Source organism: Monomorium pharaonis, chromosome 6, assembly GCF_013373865.1.
Source record: "Monomorium pharaonis isolate MP-MQ-018 chromosome 6, ASM1337386v2, whole genome shotgun sequence".
Classification (NCBI taxonomy): domain Eukaryota; kingdom Metazoa; phylum Arthropoda; class Insecta; order Hymenoptera; family Formicidae; genus Monomorium; species Monomorium pharaonis.
In genome coordinates this window covers 1,516,242-1,541,587 of record NC_050472.1, presented here as the reverse complement: position 1 = coordinate 1,541,587, position 25,346 = coordinate 1,516,242, and the positions used below count along the sequence as shown (strand labels likewise).

The 25,346-nt window shown below is 43.1% G+C and overlaps 1 protein-coding gene across 6 annotated transcripts in view; it reads left to right on the top strand.

The window, feature by feature from the left end:
- Positions 1-25,346, top strand: part of LOC105837654 (heterogeneous nuclear ribonucleoprotein K) — an 84,163-nt gene that overhangs the window by 31,807 nt on the left and 27,010 nt on the right. For all 6 annotated transcript variants that reach the window (XM_036288697.1, XM_036288698.1, XM_036288701.1 and 3 more), the window contains 5 exons: positions 9,513-9,628; positions 13,520-13,576; positions 17,232-17,275; positions 21,922-21,994; positions 22,414-22,524. In XM_036288697.1, the coding sequence (XP_036144590.1) occupies positions 9,518-9,628; positions 13,520-13,576; positions 17,232-17,275; positions 21,922-21,994; positions 22,414-22,524 (396 nt within the window). In that variant the 5' untranslated portion in view covers positions 9,513-9,517. The remainder of the gene's footprint in view (positions 1-9,512; positions 9,629-13,519; positions 13,577-17,231; positions 17,276-21,921; positions 21,995-22,413; positions 22,525-25,346) is intronic.

The window sequence follows — 25,346 nt, the reverse complement described above, 5'->3', positions numbered from 1 at the left end:
AAAACGGAATTTTTTGCGTTATCTGGTGAATTGTCAACATTAGTAGAATATGACCGAGATTAGTGAAACGCCGCGCGTTCCGTTTCGGTGGCGATCGATTATTTTACGAGCTTTCTGCTCTCTTTCTCTATTGTTATGTTGACGACCTGAATGGCTTCTGCTTTAAGGATTACGTTTCTCGACTAATTGCTACTCTTGTTGCAACTAGGTTGATGTCAGCTTCGGTACGTTTTGATAGGCGTGGCGGCCTAACAACTTTCTTTTATGACGCTCCCTGTTTACGATATCGCAGCGAGGAATGCGCTTTAGAGGCCGAGTGATGTTAATCCTTTAACTATCATTTTACTTTATCTCTATTAACCGACAAATTTTATTCCTTTCTTACGTGTGACGCTTTTTGAAAATGCGACTGAGAATAGAAAGTTCTTACAGAGCTGGATTACGTCGCATTGAAATAATTCCTACTGAAGAATTAAGGACTGATAAATCATGGAGACATGGTAAGTTTCGCGCGGAACTTGCGAAACGTTCCGTACGGTAAATTCGCCACTCACGTTTACAAATTTACGACCGTTACACGGAAATTCCTGCAAACAACGCCTCCGGCGTAATTAACGCCAGACATCATCAAAATTTGTTCCCGTTCCGAAAACTCGGCATAATATTACGTAATATTAATCAAGGACGGTCTAACAAAATGCCCGCTAACGAAGTGAGCTAGCGGGTGAGAAAGAGAGCGTGCGCGTGCAATTCCGCAACGTTGAACAATATCGTGCGGGCAAATAATTACTTTCTGGCCAACACGCGCAACTTTGGCTGTCGGAATAAACGCCCGGACTTTTCCGTCGACTCCGAGTGGAGTGCCAACACTCTTTATTCGCTCGCGTGCCCGCGCTCACGCGAGAGACGCAACGTTTGCCCAAATGATCTTTCTCGGCCGTGTTTCCCCACGTTCCAGCGCGGCAGTTATCGCGGCAATTTTGCAAATAGCCGCCAGAAGAGAGAGAGAGAGAGAGAGAGAGAGAGAGAGCGCCTCGTCCGAATCGAATGAATGAATGAATGAATTTGCGGACACGGGACGGAATTCACACTCGTGCTAAATAAATTTGGTATTAGCTCGCTCGGTCTTGTTCGCTTCCGGCTTGTCCGTTTCAGAGAGTCTAATTTTAAGCTTGGTCGACTGGACGAATGGTCGGACGGACAGACGAACGGATGGATGGATGGATGGGCGATAGATGAATGGATGGATAGATGGCTGGATGGATGGGAATGCATGCGGAACATGGAAGCTCGTTAGATGCTTGCCTTATGGAAATAATTGGATCGCCAGCCGCAGAAACGCGTGTGCGACGATCGATTTCTGTTTTGTCTTCTAAAAGCCGTAGATATGATTGTTAGAGCTCATTGACGAAGAAAAGTTTGCTAATTAATTTTAATTGATAAAAATCTGAAATATTAATTTATTTTTATCTCTAATAAATATTATTTAATATTATTTGGAACATTTGCATTGAAAAAATGACTTTTAAATCACATATGTCGCAGAAACGATATATTTTCATTATGAGTGCTTTCAATGACATCGGCGATTTTTGATATTTTATTGCGTATTTTACTGAAACGAACGGACGGCTATTCACTGAATACACGCAATATTTAATTTAATGTAAAATTAATGTTTAATTAAAATATGAATTGTATAATAATGTATAATTTTATTAAAATGGCATACGTTAATAAACTACAAGTAATACATAATTACATAATAAATGAACATTTAATCATTTTTCTCAAATTATTCTATCTTTAAGGTGATATTACGGTCGGTTCGAGCCGACCGTACAATCTTGTCAGTATTGGCCAGCACAAAGCTTAACTCGATTTATATCAAGTACAAAAGGGAAAATCCATTTAAAGTGTGTGACTATGTATCTAAACCCTGTAAATAGGTCATAGCCGGCGAAATGTCTGTGCACGAGTACAAATTACCGTGAAATTTTGTATAGCATATATGTCTGTGTAAGTGATATTCGTGTTATTATATATATCGCTCGTCATCGCGGGTCGTATTCTTTGATGTCCGATTAACGATGCTGAAGTTTCGTCGGTGCGGATATATCGACGTGCAAATATTGTGATTTCTGCAGCCTCGAATATTCCGTAATTTTGTACTTTGCTATCAGGTATACAGATGCAGAGAATTCCAAAGCCAATCGCGAATAGATCGTGTATCTCTTTACCACTATGTTCGACGTGTTAACGTCGCTGCTCTTTCGCATAATCGCGGTTGCGTGGAGAGAACTCTCTATTTGGCTACATTGTTACCACGCAGCCACGTCTGTTCGGGCTTCCGGCTTTCCAATCTTCTTGTCTGTTCGTACTTTGCATATTTCTTCAGGCGTATTTCTTTTCAGTGGGAACGAAGCGGCGCGTTTTGTAGGCAGCTCGTGTAGCGCGCGTCTCGGCCAACTCGTTGTACCGTATGCGTTCCCTGAGCAAAACGGGGACATCTCGCATACCAGGTATCGAATTTTACGGGCGTTCGGCGGCGTTAATCATTCTATTTCGGGGTCCCCGAAGAGCGAATGGTGCGCGACGCGTGCATTAGCAGACACACGTCTCTCATATACTGACGTCAAACGTCGAATTTCTAAGCCAACTCCGCTTAGTCTCGGCCAATAATCTCTCAGTTCACCTGCCAGTCCCGCCGACGGCTCTCCCTTTCTTCGTCCCTCTCCCCCTGGACCCACCCTCCCTTTTGCTCGTCCAAGTCGAACATTATGCTCGGCGGCGATCACGAGCGAAGTATGTGCACATATGCTACGCTCATCCATATTCATGTTAATTTCCATGCGGCTGTACTCGTCGCGCGTGAACGGTTGATTTTATTTTCCGCTTAATAATGTCGTTCGACCGATCACGTGCGTCACATGGCCTATTCGTGCAACTCATTAGCGAGCTTTTTGTCTTTTAAAAATTTATGAAAAATAGCCGTAGGACTTGGCGCTTTTATTTAATCACAGTTTATTTCCAAAATGTATTACGAGGGTTAATCGAGATCAATGTGGCAATATTTTTTTTTTCGTATATACCACGAAAAATTGGCAAAATAATGATAATTGTGGGAAGAGGATAGATTGACGTATATGCTGAGAGAAACAGATATCTCGAAACGTTTGGTGGAACGATGTTAAACAAACTCCTTTTACGTGCTGCGAGCTTTTTAATCGATAAAATGTACGCGATACATTTAACGTTTCTCGCTCTCCCGGAGTTTGGCTGCTGCTGTTATGTTTTAGCCGCGCATTAAAGTTGTATTTAAAAAAAATAACGAGAGGAGTTTTTGATGTGTGTCTGTTTGTACAGCGCATTGTTTGTATGCATGTGACGCGGTTTTTTTCCTCTCGCATAAAAGACCTGTAAAAAAATTATTGTTTTACGGCGCTGGCGCAAGTGAATTAGAGCGTGGTCGAGGGGAGAAATATTTTGGTTCGCGGTGAGAAAACGGGCACCGAACGGGCGCGAATGAAAAGCCCGGGGGAGTATCGTCTACGAGGAGCCATCGCGCGGAGCGAGCCGCAAGAACCGAGCAGGAAAAACAGGAAACGTGCCTCTCGTTCCGACGACCGAGGTTTACGGTACTTCGAGCCGCGAATAGTACACGCCCGGTATTGCTTTTTATGTACATCGCCTGCTCGCTAGCTAACGCCGATACGTACGTTCGTCGTCGCGTTTATGGTACTGACCAATCTCCGTGTTTCTTTTTTTTTTTCTTTTTTTTAACTCGCGCCAACCTGGCAATTTCTCAGCCTCGCAACTTCCGCTTCGGTTCCATCCTCTACTTATTGAAATGTGCAGATGCCTTTGCAAGTGGATCGCGAGATTCTTACGTATCTTCAACATTCCTCGCTAATCTCGAGCAAACGGCTATCGTTTGAGGAGAAAATGAGTACAACTGTAGAATGATTTATTTCACATAATAGTTATGTGCATCGACAAAGATCTTTATTGTCTCAGGATACGTTTTTTTTTCTTTTTTTTTATGAACGTGATGTTGGAGATACTCCAAATACTCGCCGACGACAAGAAACAGCCTGCCCGACGTCCTCGTCACGAGATAATACATTCGGGATATTACTCGGTCCTTGACTTGTAGATCAGGGACAAATCGATTGCGCGGGTATAATGCGACCGGAGCAGTTTACGAAATTACGAGATATCCCGGTGGGAATCGACGTTGGGGGGCCGACCGAGGTAGGAAACAGGAAGAGAGCGATGGCGGGAAACGCACGCGCGCGCGGAGTGAAAGGAGAAGCCAGATGAGAGGTTCGGAGCAAAAACGGTAAACAAGCTTCTTTCGTTGCAACGGCGACTTGGATTTATGGGGCTCCGCTGTCCGGTCTATGGACAGCCTCTCCTCCCTTCCTGGCTTTGTAAGACGACGAGCGTACATCGAGGTTCCTTTCCAAGATATCCCCTTGTTCCTTTTTCTCTTTTATGGCGCTTTTCCTTGTCCACGAGGGTAGCCGATGACGACGACGACGACGACGACGACGACGACGACGACGACGACGACTACCCGTCGTTTGTAAACCACCGCGTACGAAACTTCCCTCAATCCCCGCGCGCTTTGTCGCATCTCGATTTTCCACGTCTTCCTTGTGGTCTTGACTGGACAAGAAACGCTAGGATGCTCTTTTTTTTTCAATTTGTTCTTTCTATTATCAATATTTTTCCGGAAAACGTTTTAGGCGTCAAATCCTTTATCGCGGACTTTCGGAGCATAGGCGGATATAGGTATCGTGGTGTGTATTTCTCAAATATTGAATGAAGGTATCGAAAGCCGATACTTTCGTGGCGACCCGCGCAATTTCCACGACGCCGGGATTACCAGCGTCGCGTCGTCGCCGCAATTATTCGTCGTCTGCGCGGCGACGAAATAATTACTCGGGCAGTATATAACTATGGAACACCATTATCCTCTCTCCGGAGAAACGGTCCCCGGATCACGGATACGAGCGACTGCTACTTGTGCTCCTCTTTCATCGAACTTTCGGGAAAATTGAAATAGTTGGGTCGATCGCTTAACTCTCGACAGTGCCTGTCGATACACTCAACTCAGTTCGTCAGAACGACATCTTTTGTTTCTCTTTTCCCTGTTTAATGCTCTTTCCTAGCTCCTGATACGTTTGACGGAAGGACGAATCACATGCGCAAATTTGGATATGAATAGAGCATAGAGCAGGGAATAGAGCACAATGTTGCAACGTCGAAACTGATTACATTTCACCTGGTATGCTTCGCCGCGAAACTTTAACGGTACTTTGATTAATCAGGTTATATACTATGGTATCTACTTGTTTTAATTGACCGTGGTTCGTGATACGCAGTTGAAGAGCATATAGTATAGCGGCGCGTCCGTGCCAGACTTCGTCGATAGGTTGGATAGTATAACTCTAGAACCTCCCTCCCCCAAATTGAAGTTTTGAGACTAACTCGAGACTCGACTAACAGACGTTGTGCATTTAACGCTTGAAAAAGCCTCTGTCGTAATATCAAAAGTTCGTTTCCTATAATGTGTTGCGAAACGACAATTTAAACAACAAATTGCTCATCAGTCGCTGTACACATGTATCGACCGTGTCTAACACGAATGAAGACGCGAGAAGGTGTTTGTGTCGAAGGGTCCGAGAACGAGGCTGTAAACCCGCCGTAAATCGCGGGCGGGCTGTGCCGGTCCAATTATCGGCTCGCTGAGAAATGAAAGGTGCGTCTGGAAAGGATTCGATCTCGCGTAATGATCGCGAAATGGGTTAATTGCCCCTCTTCCCTCGATCGCCGGTCGAATAATCGATTCCGGGGGCCTCGTCGTTTCTTCTTCTTCTTGCCTCACGTGCCAATATATCACTTATGGACTAGCGTGCGGACTGGTTATGAACTAGTTAGTCGCTGCACTCCTGCCGAGAGTGGACTTCCAGGCGCCTCACGTCACTGCCACCGTAGACTCCGCGGCGCCCTTTTTTTTCCTTACTCCCTCTCTCACGTGCTTCGTCGTCCACCTTCGTCATTCTACCCTTTTTTCTTTCTCTTTCTCTCTCTTGCATTTTCTTTTTGCGTACGAGGGACGACACGCGCACGCATATACACGATCGATTGCCACGTGCACCCTCTATCATTTTGTCATTCGATTTCTTTCGCGCGACTACGATGAGGCTCGCTCTGGTAAAACCACCCTTCGCCTTTGGGGAGAGTGCGGTGAGGAGAGATCTTTTCGGTCACGAGAAGCGCGGTCACGCACCCGTCGCGGATCGATAAGCGCACCGTAGATTCGAGCTAAAAAATATAATTCCATAAATGGCGCTCGTGTAATAATAATATAAAGTCATTTTATTAAATATTTTATTAAATATTCTCAAATACACTTACGGATGATATCGTTTTTTTTTAAATTAATTTCTACAGATATTTAAACATTTATATACATGTGCTTTGTGATCTCTCAGTATTTTATACCTTGGAGGAATAATCCTACAGGCTGTGCGCGATGACCTGGCGGCAGTTTCACGATGGACTTTTAATCCGCGTTGCTCGTCGAAGATATTTTTGCGCGTCCCATTCAAGTTATTCTCAGCACGGCAATAACGGGAAAGAATAAGTGACAAATCGGCCGCGAATCGGAAAAGCGCCCTTTTGCTGGCGGAATTGTTACGGCAAATTATTAACGTTGCGTGTTGGTATCTACTGGGTGGTGTACCGCTATTGATTCCGTCGTCCCGCTTTTTTTCATCGCGTGCGTATGCAACACGCGGGCTATCTAGATGCTTTAATTTCCATTTGCGTCCCGCCGACGTTGTTATTAACCCCGAGTCGTATGTTCGATGTCTCTCCCTCGCAGAGGCACGTCACGTCGCGACCCTCTCGCAACAAGAAAATAATTGCCGTTGAATCCCTCGTAGCGAGCTTGCGAATCATCGAACTGCTCGAACTGTCCGAAGCGTAGTGTTCGCGATGATGCGGCTTTAAAATAATTCCGTTCGTTGCTCCTGTAAACAAGCACGGAAATTGCGCCGTTCGGGGAGAAAGTTTCCACGTTATCTTAAAATCTGGATATATATCCGGCAATCCGTTTTGAAATTATTAAATGGAACAAAATTATTGCGTACAGCTCGATCCCACACTAGATCTTATGCACACACACACACGCAGCTACACTAAACGTTTGGCTAGTGTGCGCTTTATCATTATCGCTATCGTGTGACCTGAGGACGAAAGCCAAGTCGGCTTAGCTCTTTCGACATTGCGGTCGCGTGCGTTCATAATCAGCTTCGGTCTCGAGTACGACGGGTACGACCCAGTTCAGTCCGCGCGTTTCGTTTGCATATTTGGTTTGCATACTTCGCCGAGGACAAAGAGTGCGCTTTACTGCCGCGTCACGGCTTTAAAACTTGCGGTTAACGTTACGCCACGCTCCACGGAAGCGTGTAGAATCGAAAGGAAAAAGTTAATTCAGGAATTGCCCGAACTGTTAAGTAGCTGGACTAAGTGCATATGCATTTTTGGATCGACAGCAAGTGAAATAAAGTGACTCCATGTTTATGGAACGTGGTATAAAATTAGCTTTGTAGAATTATTAAAACGTAAAGAAGTCAAACATGAAACACGGCCGTTTCTATCTGCACCGAAGATGCGCTTGTTGAAAAGGACATACCACAGTGCATTACGTGGCAACGTCTCGATACGCAGCGATATCGGGTACACGCACTCGCACGTAGTCCGTCGCCTCGTTAGAAATATGCCACGCGCATGTTTCTGCATTCCGTTGTAACTGCCTATAATCTTATATTACGATATTCCCATTGCCAGATACGTTTCCGTATGCCGCGCGCGTAGCCGCGATTTCTATGCTAAACGCGCGGCACAGCCGACAAATGGTATTCAGCAGCTTCGGCGCGTTACGTTTCTTCTCGTTTCTTTTTCTCTCCTCGGCAGAGACGACAATACCGTCGCAATCCCGCGCCGGAACGGAATTTCGGAGCGAACGATTCCATCTATCGGATATATCGGAGAGCACGGGGCACGCGCATGTGAATTTAGTTAACGAAGCTTACGGCTGCGGTGTCACGAGGATATGTCGCGTGTGTGTTATTATCGGAGAACGATGAATGCTATTGTATGGTTAGTCTCACTGTTCTTCGACCAAACAGACTGATTATATAATTAATTATTCGCAGTTCAATCGTGTTACATTAAACATTCTGGACTGGTGAGCAGGTAAACAGCGATTATCGTGACAATTTAAATACATAATCTCTATTGATTTTGGCAAAATTTGATTCTCTTTTGCTTATAGGTACACAAATAGTACTATATAATTACAATATCGAGGGAGTTAATCGACGGGATATTGCATCTGCCCGATTGTGTATTTCAATTTTAGACTAGAACAAAAACAAAATTCGTTGAATTTATATTGTAGGAAAAAGCACGAGAGAGAGAGAGAGAGAGAGAGAGAACAGCTTTTGAGCTTTTAAGGAATTCCGTATTCTCGATTTATTCGCCAGACATTAGATGTTAAGAGAGTGTTAACGAACGAAAATCGACGGAATTTTATCTGAGAAAAGAAATCGAGGGGCCAACGCCGAGTCTCGGCATTCGGAAAAATCTAATCTCGAAATCTCTAATTGTGTAATGAATCTTCGGTGATGCACATCCTGCGAAGGGTACCAACGACGCACGTAGGAAAGAGTTATCGTAGCTAAGAAAACGAAGAATTAATTGTCCCTTCTGCTTTGGAGCAGTCCCGTGGAAAATAAGAGTAATGAAATTCTAATCCCATCGAGTTTATCATTCCAGAGATATTTCCGATGTCGTTTATCGGCAATTAACTGTGACACCTGCCGTTGTAAAACAGGTGTGCATTTTCCTTTCACTTAGATATGACATATCTATGTCGACATGAGAACAACCTCAAGAATATCTGTTTTACACAATTTCCAGCTATGTCAATGAAAAAAAAAGGAACTTGTCAAAGTATCGACTTTTGTTTTCACGGGACACTTAAATCTGTTTCTGTTAGCACGTATTGTAGAGCTGGATGAAATGTGTGCGCGCGGGGCATCGTAATTTATTGTCCGTTAAATCGCCTCGTTCGCCTTAATGACGCCAACGGCGTGGGTAAGCCGTTTTACGAGGCGACGTATGTATATACTCGCCGTCTTTTATTGTACTTATCCGACGTTTTTCGTCGAGGAAGCTGCGAGGCGGCCACGCGATCAAGTTCGCGTATATTAATCCATTATAAATTTATGTACCATAATTTCAGCGAGCGCGTGCACCGTGCTTTGTGCCCGGAGATGATGTATGAAATTGTAATAAAAGCCGCGGGTCGGATTACGAACGTGTAAACCTAATTATTTCATTATTTTACGTTTGCGAGACGAATTCCGCGCGACGCGATGCAATGGAAGAGATAAATATTTTCTAAAGAAGGATCCTTTATTTGCCTGTTTCAGAAATAATGAAGAGAGAAGCCGAGGCTGGCGCCATGACAGGTTCTGGGGGCCCGACGAGCCCCCACAAGCGCTATCGACAGGGTGACGATGAACTCCGTCTTCTCATCCCGAGTAAGGTAAGTGTCATCGATCGATACGTCGCGAAACCATTATTCAAAACCTATTATAATTTGTGTGGGATTTCATTAAAATTTTACTTGTATATAATTTTATACTATTTATAATTTTATTTTGACACATGTGTGTGATTTAATGTCTCTGTATGCACGAGAGTTTGTTTTGTTTGAAAAATTAAGAGTACTGTAATTAATTATTTATGTACCATTTTTTTCAAATAAATAACGACCGTACAAGTACTTTCTAGAGATGTTAGAATGTATGTAAGAGTCATTAAAGAATTTTTTATTTACTTTGTAAAAGTAATGAAAATGAATTCAAGTGTCGTGATTCAACGTGGGCATAGATTATTAACATATATACATATTATTAACATATATACATATTAAAGTACATGTGTACCGATTCTACAAAAATTTTGTATTACACACGGCACGTAAAATTATAAACGAAACCTTGAATTCTGGCGAGGACTATGTATCGGACCGTCTCTGAGTGAGCTTCAAACTTGAAGCCAAGCAAAGCGTGTTCTTTCGCTCGTTTTTGCGGACGATATTGTTTCTCTTTGGCTTTTGACTAACGTTCACGCCCTTCGTGTGATTCAGAAGCGTTTGTACCGTTTCCCCGGGTCACAATCGTCGTCGACGATCGGAAATGTCAATGTGACTGGCAATGTCTCCTCCTCCGTCTCTTCGCGCGGGGTTAGTGTGCGTTGAAAACGCACAATGTGAGCGAGCAGGTCGGACGCGCTTCCCACGTGTCTCACCACTGGGTCACTGTATTTTCTATGTGTAGTCACGCGTACTTGTATTAGTTTGGCTCTTTTCGCCTCTCGTATCCGTGTGCGAATGTAAGTGCGGTAAAACGGCTCCCATACGCGCAACACCACACATGGTACCCAACTCCGACATGTCCGTTTTCATCGCCGGGACAGTCGGGGCTCTTCCGGTCATTGTCGCCACGCTCGGCGGACCGTTATCGGTTTCTCTCGACTGCTTTCTTTTCCCTCGCGGGAAATCCCTGTGAACCTGCGAACGTCGAGACCTCGGAAATTTCAGTGGAAGATAGACGAAAATGCAGCCGTCGACGTCATCTGTATAGTACGGGCTAGACCCTCTCCCTTTTTAGTGCCTCTCTCGGTATCGAGGTTGCCTGCAGTTGCCGTAAGTTCTCCATCTCTATCGCCGATATATCGTCAGACCGGATGTTTCTTGACTGGGCGGATATTTTCTTGCGCCACCATTTCCTCCGCGGTACAATAAGACGCAGCAGGCGAATATCGCGATTGCAGCAGTAGCCGCCGCCGCCGCTTTCGAGGGCATCGAGAGAGAAGTAATATCATGAATCGAGGTCTATCTGTACCTCCTTTCGCTCGATAGTGATTGATTGTAACATTGAATATCGAAGGGAGCAGTAAAACACTTATTTTTCTTACGCTTTCTTTGTTCGTATTTTCCCAGGAGAATGCCGAAGATTCTATCTCGTAACATTCTGTAAATCGATAGGAGGAACGATTTTTTTCTGTTTTATATTTCTCCGTGGTTTCCTTCGATATATCGATAATTTTTTGGGCTTCAGCAACGATCCAATTTCGCAAGTTTTGCTCACAAGCTCGCGACGCGAGACTATCCAATTATCGAAATAATTCCGGCTCAACGTTGTCCTTAGCATAATCCTGTAAACCGTTTGTGCCTTGCTAATAAGCTTAATTGAATTGAATGACCGATTGTCACGAGAGAGCGGAGATAAGCGCGCCGTCCTCATCCAGCACGCGAATGCCCGAAAAAAAAACCCCTAAAAATGCGTGAAATGATATCCAGCGGTTGCGAGAAGATTACAGCAGCTCCCTTAATCACCTCTGACGAACGAGGGAGGAGGAAAATTCACGAATTTGTTCGTTAGAGTGTTACCCGACTTTCGCGAGATTCGACCTTCCGCGGCACGTGACATCATCGCGAACGGCTGTGGAGCGGCTTGTTAATTTCGTAATGGACGACAAGAGCGATGTGTGCGCCGTACGCCGAGGTGGTGTGCCCCGATGCGTGCGATTTAATCGACGCCGTGAGGGCGCCTTATTGCCGCCTCATATCCAGCCGGCCGAGCACGAACGCGAGCATTCGTCGCGCTTGATCGCGGCCGAATCTCTGCCTGTGTAATCGACGATATCATCGCACGCTGTCATTGGTATACGGCGTTGTGTCAGGGACGACCGCACTGTATGTATTGTAGTATTACCGATAAGTAAAATGCCTACCGCGGCCTTCGCAACAAGTCGCGAGATTCTCGAAGGAACTTGCCGAGAATTCGTACATCGGTAGAAATGACTAGTCGTCTGATTCAGAACTTACACACTGAAAAATACTTCTAAGAAAAGCAATTACTTAATTTGTTTTTTTAAGTAATGGTTATCTTTAACAACGAATATTTTCTCTCTTTTAATAATTGTCTTAAAATATACTCACATTACAAATTCTAGAAAAATTTATTATTATATATTAAAAAAAAAATTTATGCTTTTTTGAAAAATATTAAAAATTGCTTCAAAGAAAGATAAAATAGATAAAAATTTAGAAGAAAGAAAACAAAAAATTGTAAGTGTTGTTTTTTAATATGAGAATGATAAGTATCTTGATATGTTTTGTAGTCTATAACACTGATTAGATTTTTTTTTTTTTTTTAACTTATCACTGGCTAGTTACTGATTATATAGTTATAATCAGTTTTTATGGTGTTATTCCTCCTCCTCCTTCTCCTCCTCTCTCTCTCTCTCTCTCTCTCTCTCTCTCTCTCTCTCTCGCTTGTCTATTTGATGCATACTTTATGATGATTATCTTTGGTGGTTTGCCATTGCCTTCCGATGATAATCAATTAAAAATCTGATGTTATTCTGGATGAATTTGAATCTTTGCATTGAGTTGAGCTGATCTGTAACTCCCAGACAAAAGATTTTTGGCTCTGATGCTATATATAGTCCAGATTAGATAACTACTGTTACTAGATAGCAGCTATGTAAGGCACAACTTTCCCAACTCGTGACTCATAGATGGACATGAGGTTCAATTTTTACATGTACAAAATGTCTCTTTCACTGATCGTTCCTTCCGTTCACAAATTTGTACTTTCTCGAAGACTGAATATTATCGCTCAGATGAAAATGACTGCATTCCTACGTCTCTATGTCATAATATGCCGCGCGCATCGAGGCGCGTCCTTGACGCGCCTTTTCGTCGAGGAGAAAGTGTTAATTGCCAGACACAGTGCTAGAGCTTATTTAATTAACTCGGCGGATCTGTCGTTAAAGGCGTTTGCGAACTAATCCGCAAAAATCCGTATATTACGTACCAAGTTACAATTATTTTGTATTTCACGAGAACTCGGTGGTCGTGCTCTCGCGCGGTATCAGACACATGCCGGAAGTCTAGGTAAAATTAAAAGAGCCTAATTAGAATGACGGGAGATTTATTGTGGACATCGGAGAGAGTCTGTAGAAAGTGAAATATTGTGATGCACGATATCCAGGGGTCGTGACGAGAGAATGAAATTTCCGTGTTTCATCCTCTTTATGCTCCGAGGCGCATTATCTCACTTTTAGATTTTTTTCGCTCATTAAATATTTACCGTTGCCGGTTACGCCCTCGACGGGAGATACCTGTGTAATTAACGTTACAAAGATTGAGAGGATCACTCAAATATATAATCTTGTGATCTGTGCCGTAATCTTGGCGGAAGTTTAGATATCAAATATTTATAAGCATTACTTGCTATCACTTCTTTCGTTTCGTGATTTCTCTTCAAAAATATCCTTGACACAGAAAGATTGAAGATATTTATTTAATCTAATAATCGCGTTATTTATTTAGGCTAAATTTTGTTTATACTTGTGTTTACAGGTTGCTGGTTCGATAATTGGCAAGGGTGGTCAGAACATCACGAAACTCAGGAGTCAGGTAAGCTTATGCGCTTCGATTCGTTCGTAATTTCGCTATAATTTTGTTCCTGTCTTTGTCTATTTCTTAAGAAACTCCTTGTTAGGAGTAAATAAGAGATAGTGGAAGAGATAGTGGAAGACAAGAATTGTACGAATAATCAAGCAGAAGATCGTAAAAATGTTTACCAAAACGTTTTTAAACAGGCATTTTTACTGTAGCGAAGCAATACTTTTTTACGATTTTCTAACTATATTTTTATGTTTAGTTCTAATGATATGTCGGATTTTTAGTTGATTGAGAGTCATTTTTGTTTCGTCTGTCGATTTTCTGTCGACTACTCGATTGTCATATTAATTAAAGACGCGTGGCTTGCATTTTATACTTTACTTGTGCGCTGTCTATGGATCGATGACACGAGTGCCTGTAATGAAATTAACCCTTTAGCTCCCTGGAGCCTTTTAACTTCGTTTGAAACTAAAATAATTATGGTTTATATAATTACGACACGGGGTAAAGGGTTGATACGCGAAGATTCATGTAATTTGTGTAAAGAGCGAAGCATGGGAGCCGCGTGTACAAAAGGCTTTATCGCGAAAATTTGTTTTGCTAGGCACTCGTCTCATTTTCCAAAGATACTTTATATTCGTACGAGCTTCATTATGCATTTGGTTCCTTGAAAGACGGGATGCTTTCTCGTCTTCCGTGTATCTCGCGCCGTATGCTCCGTATCAATGTTTCATGAGACATTTGTTACTTCTTGATTTCTCAAGGAAGTTTCGGCAATTGCTAGTTTCGATTTTATCTTTGCGCCATATTTTAAGAGGGACACGTGAAATGTTGTGCACGCTTGCAATGATCGATGGCGAAAGAAATCCTTCATACGAAATGTGTACGACGGAAATGTCAACGTGGACGAATTCTTTCGTTTTTGCGCGTGCGTTTTTATATTTACGTCATGTTAACGTAAAATAATGTAATGTAAAATAATGAATCACGCGTTGAGAATTATATGTTAATAAACGGCCGGGATTTGTTGCCTGCATGAACCAAATGAGTATATGAATGTGTAGTACAACTCAGTATATTTCGAGTTAGAGTGATCTTGTCAACGTTGTGACTCACAATCAATTCACTATTAATTAATTTACAGTAGCCAATTAATTTCGAAATAATGTGATGACGAATTATCTCAATTCCATAATCGCAAAATCGGCTGATATAAATATCTGCGAAGTTGTATTAAATCTTGTTGTGAAACGGAATTTTTTAGGAGAATGTCTGCCGATTTTGTCGTACACTATCATTTCAATTTACTATAAAATGTAACGTCGATAACGATAAATGGATAAAACATCTCCGCTGAAATAGTTGAAGGGGGGGGAGGGCGCCGTAATCATATTTTCCGTATTTGTACTAATAATAAATTTCGCGTTTACACTATTACATTATTCGCATTAACCATCTCTCCGAGTGGAAAACCCCCAGATTTCAATGGGAATTTCGAGTGCGCAATTTCAGCCGTCGTATTAAGCTGCGATGTTAAAGTGCACTTTTGGAAAAGAGGTACAGAATATCGCGTACATGTCGCACTTTAATTGTGCAATTGTAATATCGTGGCAAATCACTCGGAGATCTTGGCCACGATTTTGATGCCACGGCGGCACATCCAATCCATCGAGAACGTTCCGTGCACGCACACACAACACACACACCACACACACACACACCACACACACACACACACACACACACACACACACACACATCCTTTGTTCGAGTGCACACTGGCACGAACGCATTCTCTCGATGAGCCATGTTGCGATTTGCATCTTCTGGCATAAACGAGAGAACACGAAGACGAAGTCACGGCAAGAAATAGCGAGAATTCCACGCGGCTGCGTGCCCCCCCAAGACGGAAAGTTGGATACAGCACTTTAGGAAACGGCAATTAGCGAAAAGTCGTCTTTAGACGAATTACCGTGAAACGAATCAAGGAGACTCTGCTGTCGTTAAACGCGTAAGATACCTTGGAACTTAGAGATCTTGAATATAATGAAGCCGATTTATCGCTTACATTATTAGTCAACTCTTGTTTCTAATCAATGCAAGTTACACCGAATGGCGCGAATAGAGTGATACGTCTATCGCTGTAATAACGGATATTTAATTAGTTTGGTAGCTTGAGAGAATCGTTTAATACGACGAGATATCTAGTCTCAAGTTCGCTTTGCCTGGTAAATGGCACAATGCTCGTTATTCCCAAAGAGTGCTGTATCCGAGGGAATCACCGGAGAGGATCTCTTAGCGATTCACTTTCAGTTCGCGCTGCCTTCCTGGCAACTTTCTACGGGAGCCACCTTACGCGAAATTCCCCCGCCGCTTTGTGGAGTTTCATCGTTCGAAAGCGGACGCTACGCAAACTTTCGTAGGCGACAGCAGAAAGCTTGACGTTAAAGGGCTGCCTCGGACGTGTGTAGAAAAATATTGGAGTCGATTCGCGCATAGTCGAGAGCAACTTTACTCGTGTAACAAATCGGACGGATGAATTGCATCGTGTATCTGTAGATAATGGTTACAAATTTCTTTCGGGGGGAGACGTAACTTACTTGCGTTCGCAGCGATTTTTCTGTCTGCACATCGGCGAACGGACGGCAAAGTTATTACCATTCGCGCGAACTCGCGGAACTATCGCGCCGTCTATCGCGGCGTCCACGCTTCGTCGCGGAAGTTTCAGGTTCGCGTCGATAAAACTTTCCGTAATGGTTATCAGTTACGTGCCGAGCTCACCCGCAAGTTATACGGGATAGTTAATAGACCTCTTCGTTTAAAGATTAAAAACTTGCTTGATTAACGGCGTTTAGTGCACTTCGTTAGCAATTGAAATATTCTTGGGACCGCTGTACAGCGACGTCAATTAAGTGCCGCGCCGGGACAAGAAAATTATTCGAGTACGCTTTCAGAATTCTTAATGACACCGGGGTAGAGAAAAGGGAGGACGATACCAACCGGAGCGGTCTTTGCCGAGAGATGATATATACAAGTACGTCTGGTTGACTAAGCACTTTCTTGAAGAGAGAAGCCGCGGTGTCTCGCTCTCTGTAACTTAGCGAGTTCTCGCCAATCGTATTACGATCGTAAAAGAATCAACGGGCTTACTCATCGGGCTTAAAGTTTAAATTGAATACTTCGCAGGCTTATCGAATGTAAAAAAGAAACGCGCCATAATTGTTGTATAAGAATGCGAGGCGTCCGTTCTCACGCGATTCTCTCGCTCGACCTCATTTTTCCATGCCAATATTTTTCTCACCCTCTCGCAGCCAATTCGATGACATAAGGGAGGGAGAAAGAGTTAGGAGGGAGAGATTAGGGGGTGAGTTGTAGACGTGGAGAGCGGAGTGCGGGTGGAAAAATCGGGTTAGGAGGTTAAGCCGCGAATTAATCCAGCCGTCAGACGTGATGTCTAACTTGGTTGATGGTTTGTGCCCTGGCCCCGCCCCAACCCCGGCGTTGCCCCCCTGGCGTTGCCCTGCCGTTGCCCTGCCGTTGCCCTGCCCGGAACGACGGACCCCGACTCGATCGGAAAATGGACCACCACGACCCTACCAACAATCGACAACAACCACCAACCAACCACCAATGAACCAACCACCAACCACCACGGCCCAATCGACAGTACAAAGCCTCAATCATTGTACCCGATTGCCCCGGACCCGAACGGTAATGACCAACACCAACTACTTAATGTTCTTATTTTTCTTTGTCTCTAATTACGAGGTACCTATTAAGACGCCTGCGGCGAGAGCAGTAAATCTTTTCTGTATACTCTATATACACCACTACTATTTCCACTTTTCGTAATCTATCGTGCTACTACTACTACTACTACTACTACTACTACTACTACTATTACTACTATTATTACTCTTTTCTCTTTTTCTGTCTACCTAATTATCTGTTTATCTGTCTAGAAATCTGTCTTTTTGTCTGTCTGTCCATCTGTCTATATTTCTGTTAATCTATCTGTTTTTCGTGACACGTTTTTTTATTTTATCGGCATATTATGTGTTAACGCGGCAATCATTTATCCGACACTTTCGTCGTCTACTTTTGTGTCTATTTCCGTTTTCTTTTCTCGTTTCTCATATAATATCTTTGTGCGTGTCCTCTTGACCGTCTCGTCGCATGAGATATATTAGAAGAGCGGAGAAATATTTCAGAAGAAAAGATGAAAATCGCGCAATTGGAATTTTATGCTTATAGAAATTCGTTTTTTGTTTTATAATTATTACGGACAGTATCGATATTGCGAGAAATCGATATCCTATTAGACTTAAGCATCCTCAAGCTCTTTGTGCGGCTTTAGCTTTGGATGAGAAATCGGTGGTCTTACAAGCGAAAGCCGACGTAGCACGTGCTGCACCTGTCGTTGGCACGCGACCGACGAATCTTTCGCAAGATCGCTCGTAAATCGGATCGATTTAATTCGATCTTGTTTAATTTTGCAACGAAAAAAAAATAAAGAAAAATGATTTTGAAAAGTACGTGTCGCCGGCAATTTCGCTGTTGGATCGCAGTTAAATTTACATTTTATTGCAAATTTTACAGGAATATGCTACGCGAGGACACGTAGAAAAATATACTTCGCGATTTTTTTTCTTAAAATTTTTGGATATGTGTCTAACTCGCGCGCGCACTCGATTCTATGAATTTGTGTACTTTATGTATCATGATCAGCGTGCTCTGAGGATTTCACTGATCTTCTGTGCGCACATATGGACTCTCACTTATTTCTTTTTCTCTTTCATCTTCTCTTTCTTGTTTAATTTGTTATTTGTTGGTTTCTCCTGCGTAAGCGTCACGCAACAAGACGTGTGCGATATCACTCGACACCTATACACGTTTATACACACACGTCGGGATATGTTCTAAACGGTGTCTGTAATATGTGGCTAACACACGGAAGCTAATATGTGGTATGTGACGCACGCGGCCGTAAGGCTGGCTCAGTGTTAAGGATTACGACTCAAGGTGTTGTTATCGCGTTGAAAAGCCAAACGTAACATGTCAAGTAATGCTCTCGGAAAAAAAAAGAAAAAAAAACGTTGTGAAATAATGTCTTACTTCTACCGGGATCAAAAGTGAGAGCAAAATTTCGGATAGCCGTATTGACGGAGAACTCACGCGTTATTCCGTTTGTGCTCGCGCATTTCAAGACAGTACTCTTTCAACGCGACAAAATACCTTCACTCTTGAAATATTCCGCCCTGATAAGTGGTTGTCCCGCTAGGGGTACTCCCCGACTTGATTAATTAACTTGCCAAGTCGAAAGTCATTACCGACACAATTGGATCAGCGCTGTGGATCAGTGCCGCGCGCGTTTACGCGAATCCCGTCAGTGAAGTGATACTTTAATACGATATAACTCCGGACCGGTTATTATACTCGATCTCACTTTATCGTGGTCGATTATCGATGATTACGTTATATATGTCACGCCTAGAGCCGCACGAGGCTCGATGTCGTTCTCTTCTCCTAAGAAATTATGTCGTCCGCGCACAGGCGCAGGTATTACGGAAAATTTATCTTCGTCCTGGGACGGCAATAAATTTTTTTATCGCCGACACGGTGAAGCTTCTCGAGGATGTCTCTAATGCGATTTTCATTCGCGGCTGTACCGATACGGCCGGGAATTTTGCCGGCACGTGATAAAGTACTTGGAAGTCGAGAACGATCCCCTTTCCCGAATAATCCGCACGACTACGATCGCCGCGATCTATTCTCGATACAATGTCGCTCCGGTGAATGAAAATAAACTTTTGAGAAAGTTTCAGAAGTCTCAAGTCGATACATTAAATTCTCTTGAAAGATGTTATTAGCTTCTTTTGAAAGATGTTACTTTGTTATTCCGCGCGATTTTCATTCTTCGCTCAATTCGACATTGCGCTCAATTCCTCTTAACGAGGCGATATATCGCGACACGCGTAGACGCTCGGACACCACCGCAGGTATGATTGTTCTACGCTGAGAGTCGCGTAATAATCATAATGTTTAGAGAGCCATCAGACCTTAGAATTGTTTGAGTACTCTTCAACGTTTTACGCGCCTTTATCTCTAACTTGCCGCTATTCTCTTTCTTTTTTTATCCCATTCCTATCGTGAAATAATATTAAACCATAATCCGCCGAACTTACCGTCCGCGAATCTAATGTATGCATGTGTCCCCTGTGGTTCTCGAAGGGATGACTTTCGACCAGCCAACCCCGTAGTTGTCCGCACCATAATGCCGTTGATCCATCGTTATAGAGCTTCTCTAGAAAGTACCGCACCGATCAACTTGCATAAAGTACGTATCTCGATTTCCTTAGTCGGGATTACCGATGTTGATCAGTATGTAACTGTCCTATTTTGTCCTCAAACTGGGTTAAGTAGGAAAACTCGTACCTCGTAACGGGTGATGGCAACTTTTTTTGATCGTTGATAACGTCGCCGACTAAAAGATTTGTAGGAGTGTATACAAATAAATAACAAATTAACAAGTAACAAATATTTGCACTTTTTTTTAATACACAGGATTGAGGAAACGAAGCTACCCAAAGTCGCAACGCAATATTCCCGCAATCGTGCTGCGCGAAGGAAAGCGATAATTTTTTTTTTTATAGCGTGAATAACCGTGAATAACGTGAATTAAATCATCGGCTGGATGCTTCTCTCGTGGAACCGATAGAACGTTTAAAGAGAGCGCGTGCCGAACTTCTATATCTGATGTATGTTCAGTTGAATGGAAGATACGTGGCTTCAGCTCGTTATAGCGGGAAAGTAGAACGGAAGTGGACGACGAGAATGGAGAAGAAAGGGTGAAAAGACTAAGGGAGAGTCCGTACTCTTCATTCATTTCTTCGCATTAGCTCGGGGGGAGGGATGGGGGGAGATGGATTCGTGTTGATCGTCGTTCTAAAAAGTTTCTCGTCTGTTCTCGATCATGAAAAATGATTGCGGAAATTCTCGGTGGGCTTCTTAAGAGTGTAGGGACAGGGATACTCGAACATATATTCGTCTTTCTTTTCAAAACTGTGAATATCAAAGAGAAGGGGAAAAGCAAGTAAACCGTCAATCTCAATTTTATATTTTCCAATTATTGTAATTTGTGAGAATCAAATAATTTATTTTTTTTTTCGTGGCAGAATTTTGAGACTCTTGGATCGCTGATCGCTCTTTACGTTTTATATGAGATGACGTTAAGAGAATGGGGAGACGATGTTCGGGTTTCCCCCGTTCCCGTATGTCGCCGTTCTCTAGTTCCGCAGAGCGCTGGAAGACGACTCGGCCGGAAAGAAAATGGATCGGTATCGATTACTTTCGACGGTGGAATTGGACCGCGTGCGTATTACCGGAGATGGTGTTTTCCGCGACGCGTAATTCGCCCCGGTGGGGACGGTCGTTCCGATCGCGCGGTACGATTGCGGCTGAATGGATGTAGGTCGGGAAAATACCGTGAGGCCGAATCCAGTCCGAGCTTATACGGTCGATCGCGATGGCCGCGATTGCACGCGATTCTACGTGGTACTCGTAAGCTTCGCTGTCGACGACTCTCGTACGTGGTGAAACTACTGGAATACGCGTCGTACTCGGAGACCGGATTTACCGTGTAACGCAATAAATCTGAATCCCTTAACGCCATCCTAGTAACGCTCGTAATTTTTGTGAAACGTTGGGGAAATGTCCCCGGTGGACTGGATTTATCACGCGGTTAAAGATTTATGGCGACTCTTCGACGGGGATTCATTAATCCACTGCAGTTGGTTGACAAAGAAGGGTGTTAAACTCTCGGCGACCGCGCGTTCGCGTTTAAAATCGATTTTGTAGCGCAACGTTGTATATTTTGCGGCGACAAATATCGTGATGGTTGTTATTAAATTCGTACCGGCTTTTAATGTTGTTGTGATCACGCGCGACATCATATATCAATTGTAATCTCGTTGTAACGTAATCAGATTCGAGTCCGAGTACAGATGTTCGGGATACAGTTAAACATTCGTAATATTGTTGAAAGTAAAATACGATGCTTTCATACTACATACATCCAGCTTCGATCGACCCCGTGCGCATTTAATTACTTTCTACTCCATCGGGGTTGCGTTGAAATTTCATCGACGCCTCACTCACTTTGGCTCCGTTCGAAGCGCTATAACGCCAAAATACGCACGAGGAAAAGGGGATGGCATCGCTGGTTGATGTAATCACACGCGAACGCGTCTCGTACGCACGTACGTCATTCGCACGGGGCTGTATGGTCGATATAGCACGTATGCGAAAACTACGCAATGGCAAGACCAGAATAATTCTAGGGGTTCTTCTGATTCTAGGGTGCTCACCATCAGCTCGGACCTGCCTACTGTTTTGCAAGTGTTGAACGAGGTCGTACCTAATCTGGAGGAGGTAAGTGTTAATGAGCTCTTATTCTCACTCGCTCCTTTCGAATTGTTTGTACATTGAAAAAGAAATTTGATACTAAGCCTTGGTAAAATAATTTCAATTAAATATTTGATTAATATAACCAAATAATATTTAGTAATAACTAAACATAACCAGTAATCAGTCGGTATTACTAAATGGTTAACTAATAAATATTTTGTTTGTAATATTATTAATCGAACATTTAATTGAATTATTTTACCAAAGCGTACAGCAACTATTATTTAGGATTGATTATTATTAGCAAATTTCTTTTAGTGTACGTGATAGCGTGCGTCTTTATGCATCTGTTAATTCCATTTTGGTATCGCGACGATTACTTCTTTCCGTCGCAAAAGCAACACATCTCAAATTTCCACGATTTATTGTAGACACGATTTCAGAATGGATCTCGTCATGGCAGCGATGAAATCGATGTGCGCATGCTGGTGCACCAGAGTCAAGCGGGATGCATCATTGGCAAAGGGGGTCTGAAGATCAAGGAGCTTCGCGAGGTAAGTCAATCTTTCTCAATAATGACTCACGACTCGCGATTAAAGGCGACAACGTGTTTTCCGCCAGCTGATATTATCGTATTTGTGCGATTTTGCATGAGAAATGGTCACGTAAATCGGAAAAACAGAACGACGCGAATAGAATGCAAGAACAAGGAAACTGAGCAAAGATAAAACAAACATTTCTGTCTCTCAAATTCCATTACATTTTCAAACTGCTTGCCAGGTTACCGAATATTAAATATTTAATTTTATCAATTGATATGACATCAAATGGCGTCAACCTGCAAATAAATCGCATCCATCCTTCGTCGGGAGCCCTTGCGGAGCTTTTATTTTATTAACAATTCATCGGCGATCGCGAAGTTTTGCCTCTGTGAACGCAAACACCGCGATCGGTTTATGGACTTTAAAGCGTATATTAACTTATTAATGAAGTGAGAGACAGAGAGCTCGAAACTTTGAAGTGAGCTTGTTTATAATGTATTTAAACTCTCTCAGTTTAATTATGGGCACAAAGGAAGGAACTTTTGCGACTCGTATATTTCGCGAAACGAAAATTCCTCGGACGGGGTACCTTAGGCACCCTATAGATTTGCGCCGCGGTAGAATACGCGAGTTATTAGTATTTAAGGATTCGGTTCGGCGAAGAGAAAATCGTTTTGTTTCTCTCTGTTCTGAGGATGGCAACAAAGAGGCATAGCCCGATGGAATGACAATTAAGTCCCCTTTAATTAGCGATCTCTCCTCGACATTGTGGCCTGGATTTTACATAACGAGCTCCATACTCGTCCGGGTTTTCCCCGAGCGAAGGGCTCGGTCTGGCTCTTGGCTGGCTGGCTGACTAGTTGGCCCGTTCTGAAATATGCAACGTGGCCAAGTGGCTCGTTACGTTTCCGCGTTCAGAAGAGAAACAAAACCGAACGTAGCCGAACGACCGACGAGCTTTTGTCTCACCTCGAATCAGTAAACACTCGAGTTGGAGTGCCGTCACTTTCCTCTTCCGTCGCGCTTCTTTTTTTCTGTTTTTCTTCAAATTTAGTTCTTCGTTTATCGTTTTTTTTCCCGGATCAACTAATTCGCCATTAACGCATTTGAAGAATCAGCTACAAATTTGACGACAAGGAAGGTGACGACAGCGATCATTTTGCGGAATACCGTGTTATGTTGCAATATTGAATTGTTATAATCGTTCTTAATACTTCAATTATTTTCCTTGATGCTTGAATTATTGGACGATGAAACTAATTGAAATTTAATCATATGTAAAACGGCAATAATATACGAAATAGAGTTAAACATAATGGAGATAAAACATTATATAAGTTTTATCAGTATACCGGTTAATTAATCAGAACGTATTAATCCACGAGAGAGTTTTTATTTCCCACGTATTTCTCCGTTATTGCCATCGTTGTCTGGTTGCAAGCGAATTTCATGTAGCGCCTGTACGTTCCGCGCAACGTGCGGAATAATATTGTTTGGCAATTTGCTGAAATCTTAATTTCATTTTATTTGGCAATTTGCTTAACGTCCTCTCCGGTGAAGAGTAGCGAGATAATTAGTCTATTAGAGTTTAGTTAACTGTCGCGTCTGATAATACATTTAAACGTATTGCTTGAGGGAGGAAAGGAGAATTAGAACACTCGAATTTTGCATGAACATGATGTTACGTCAGAAAGATGAATCTAAAAGCTTTTTAATCAGTCAGGAAGAAATGTTTATTTATTTTACATTATACTTCGTGCACAGCGCGCTTTAAACTTTTTAAACGGTGTCGGTATACAAAGTTCCGCGTAACAAATATGGAATAAATTCAGGTTCCGCGGGTTTAACATCCAATCCAAATTCATACCTGAATAATTTCACGCGATTCACGAAACGAAAAACACGAAAATTGCTCTCTGTATCTCGGTGCGATATAGATGACAAAAGAAGCCACCGCGAGTCAGAACAGAGACCCCTCTACCTTTATTCCCCCCCTCGAGGTTGAAAGGACGGAAGACACGGCACCGCCACTCGGCGACATCGCCGAGTCGTTTTATTTCGATTCCGCGGGGGTTAGTAGGGGTAACTTTATTGATTTTGAACGGGATTCCGGCGCGCTCTTCTCTCTCTCTCTCTCTCTTTTTTATCGTGTCATCGAGGATTCCGTCTCGCTGCCAGAAAACCCGCGGTTGGTCTGATCGCCGACTCTCTCGTCGTCGGGGAGATAAAGATTGAACGGGTTGTTTATTATTCAGCGCAAGTACGTTGCGCGCAATTGTCCGGAATTCCATTTTTTTTGGCCCTTTCCGAACGTAGAAAAGGGAAGATTCTTTCCCGTAACTTATACGCGTAGGCGCGAACAAAACGATTGTAGATTGTCAAAACGTGCGCGCGCGCACGGATGTTGAATAGGTCACAATTTTCTGCAAATTTGCCGTGCGAAAGGCTGACCGAGCGCTTTGTTTATCGCACGAATTATTACGCAGCTGACAACGACAATGTAGACGGCGCGACGTTTACGCGCGCGGACAATGCCTGGGACGATGGGAGTTGCGGGCGATCGAAATTTATCGACTAGCTGTTTTTGAGGCGCGCTCGCACACGCGGAACCGCGGTTGCGGGTTTATCACCCCTAATTAACCCCTCGAGTTTCCCCAGCCGCTCGATAACAGACTAGTTAATTGCAGAGTAGCGCGCGATTTCGGTTGACAACGTCAAACAGCTCGACTAATATTTGCGCGATAACGACGCCCGCTGACGACGACGAAATATTTAACTTCCTCGATTTGACCGACTTCCGAGACTGCCGTGCATTTAATGCCGAAGAATCATTG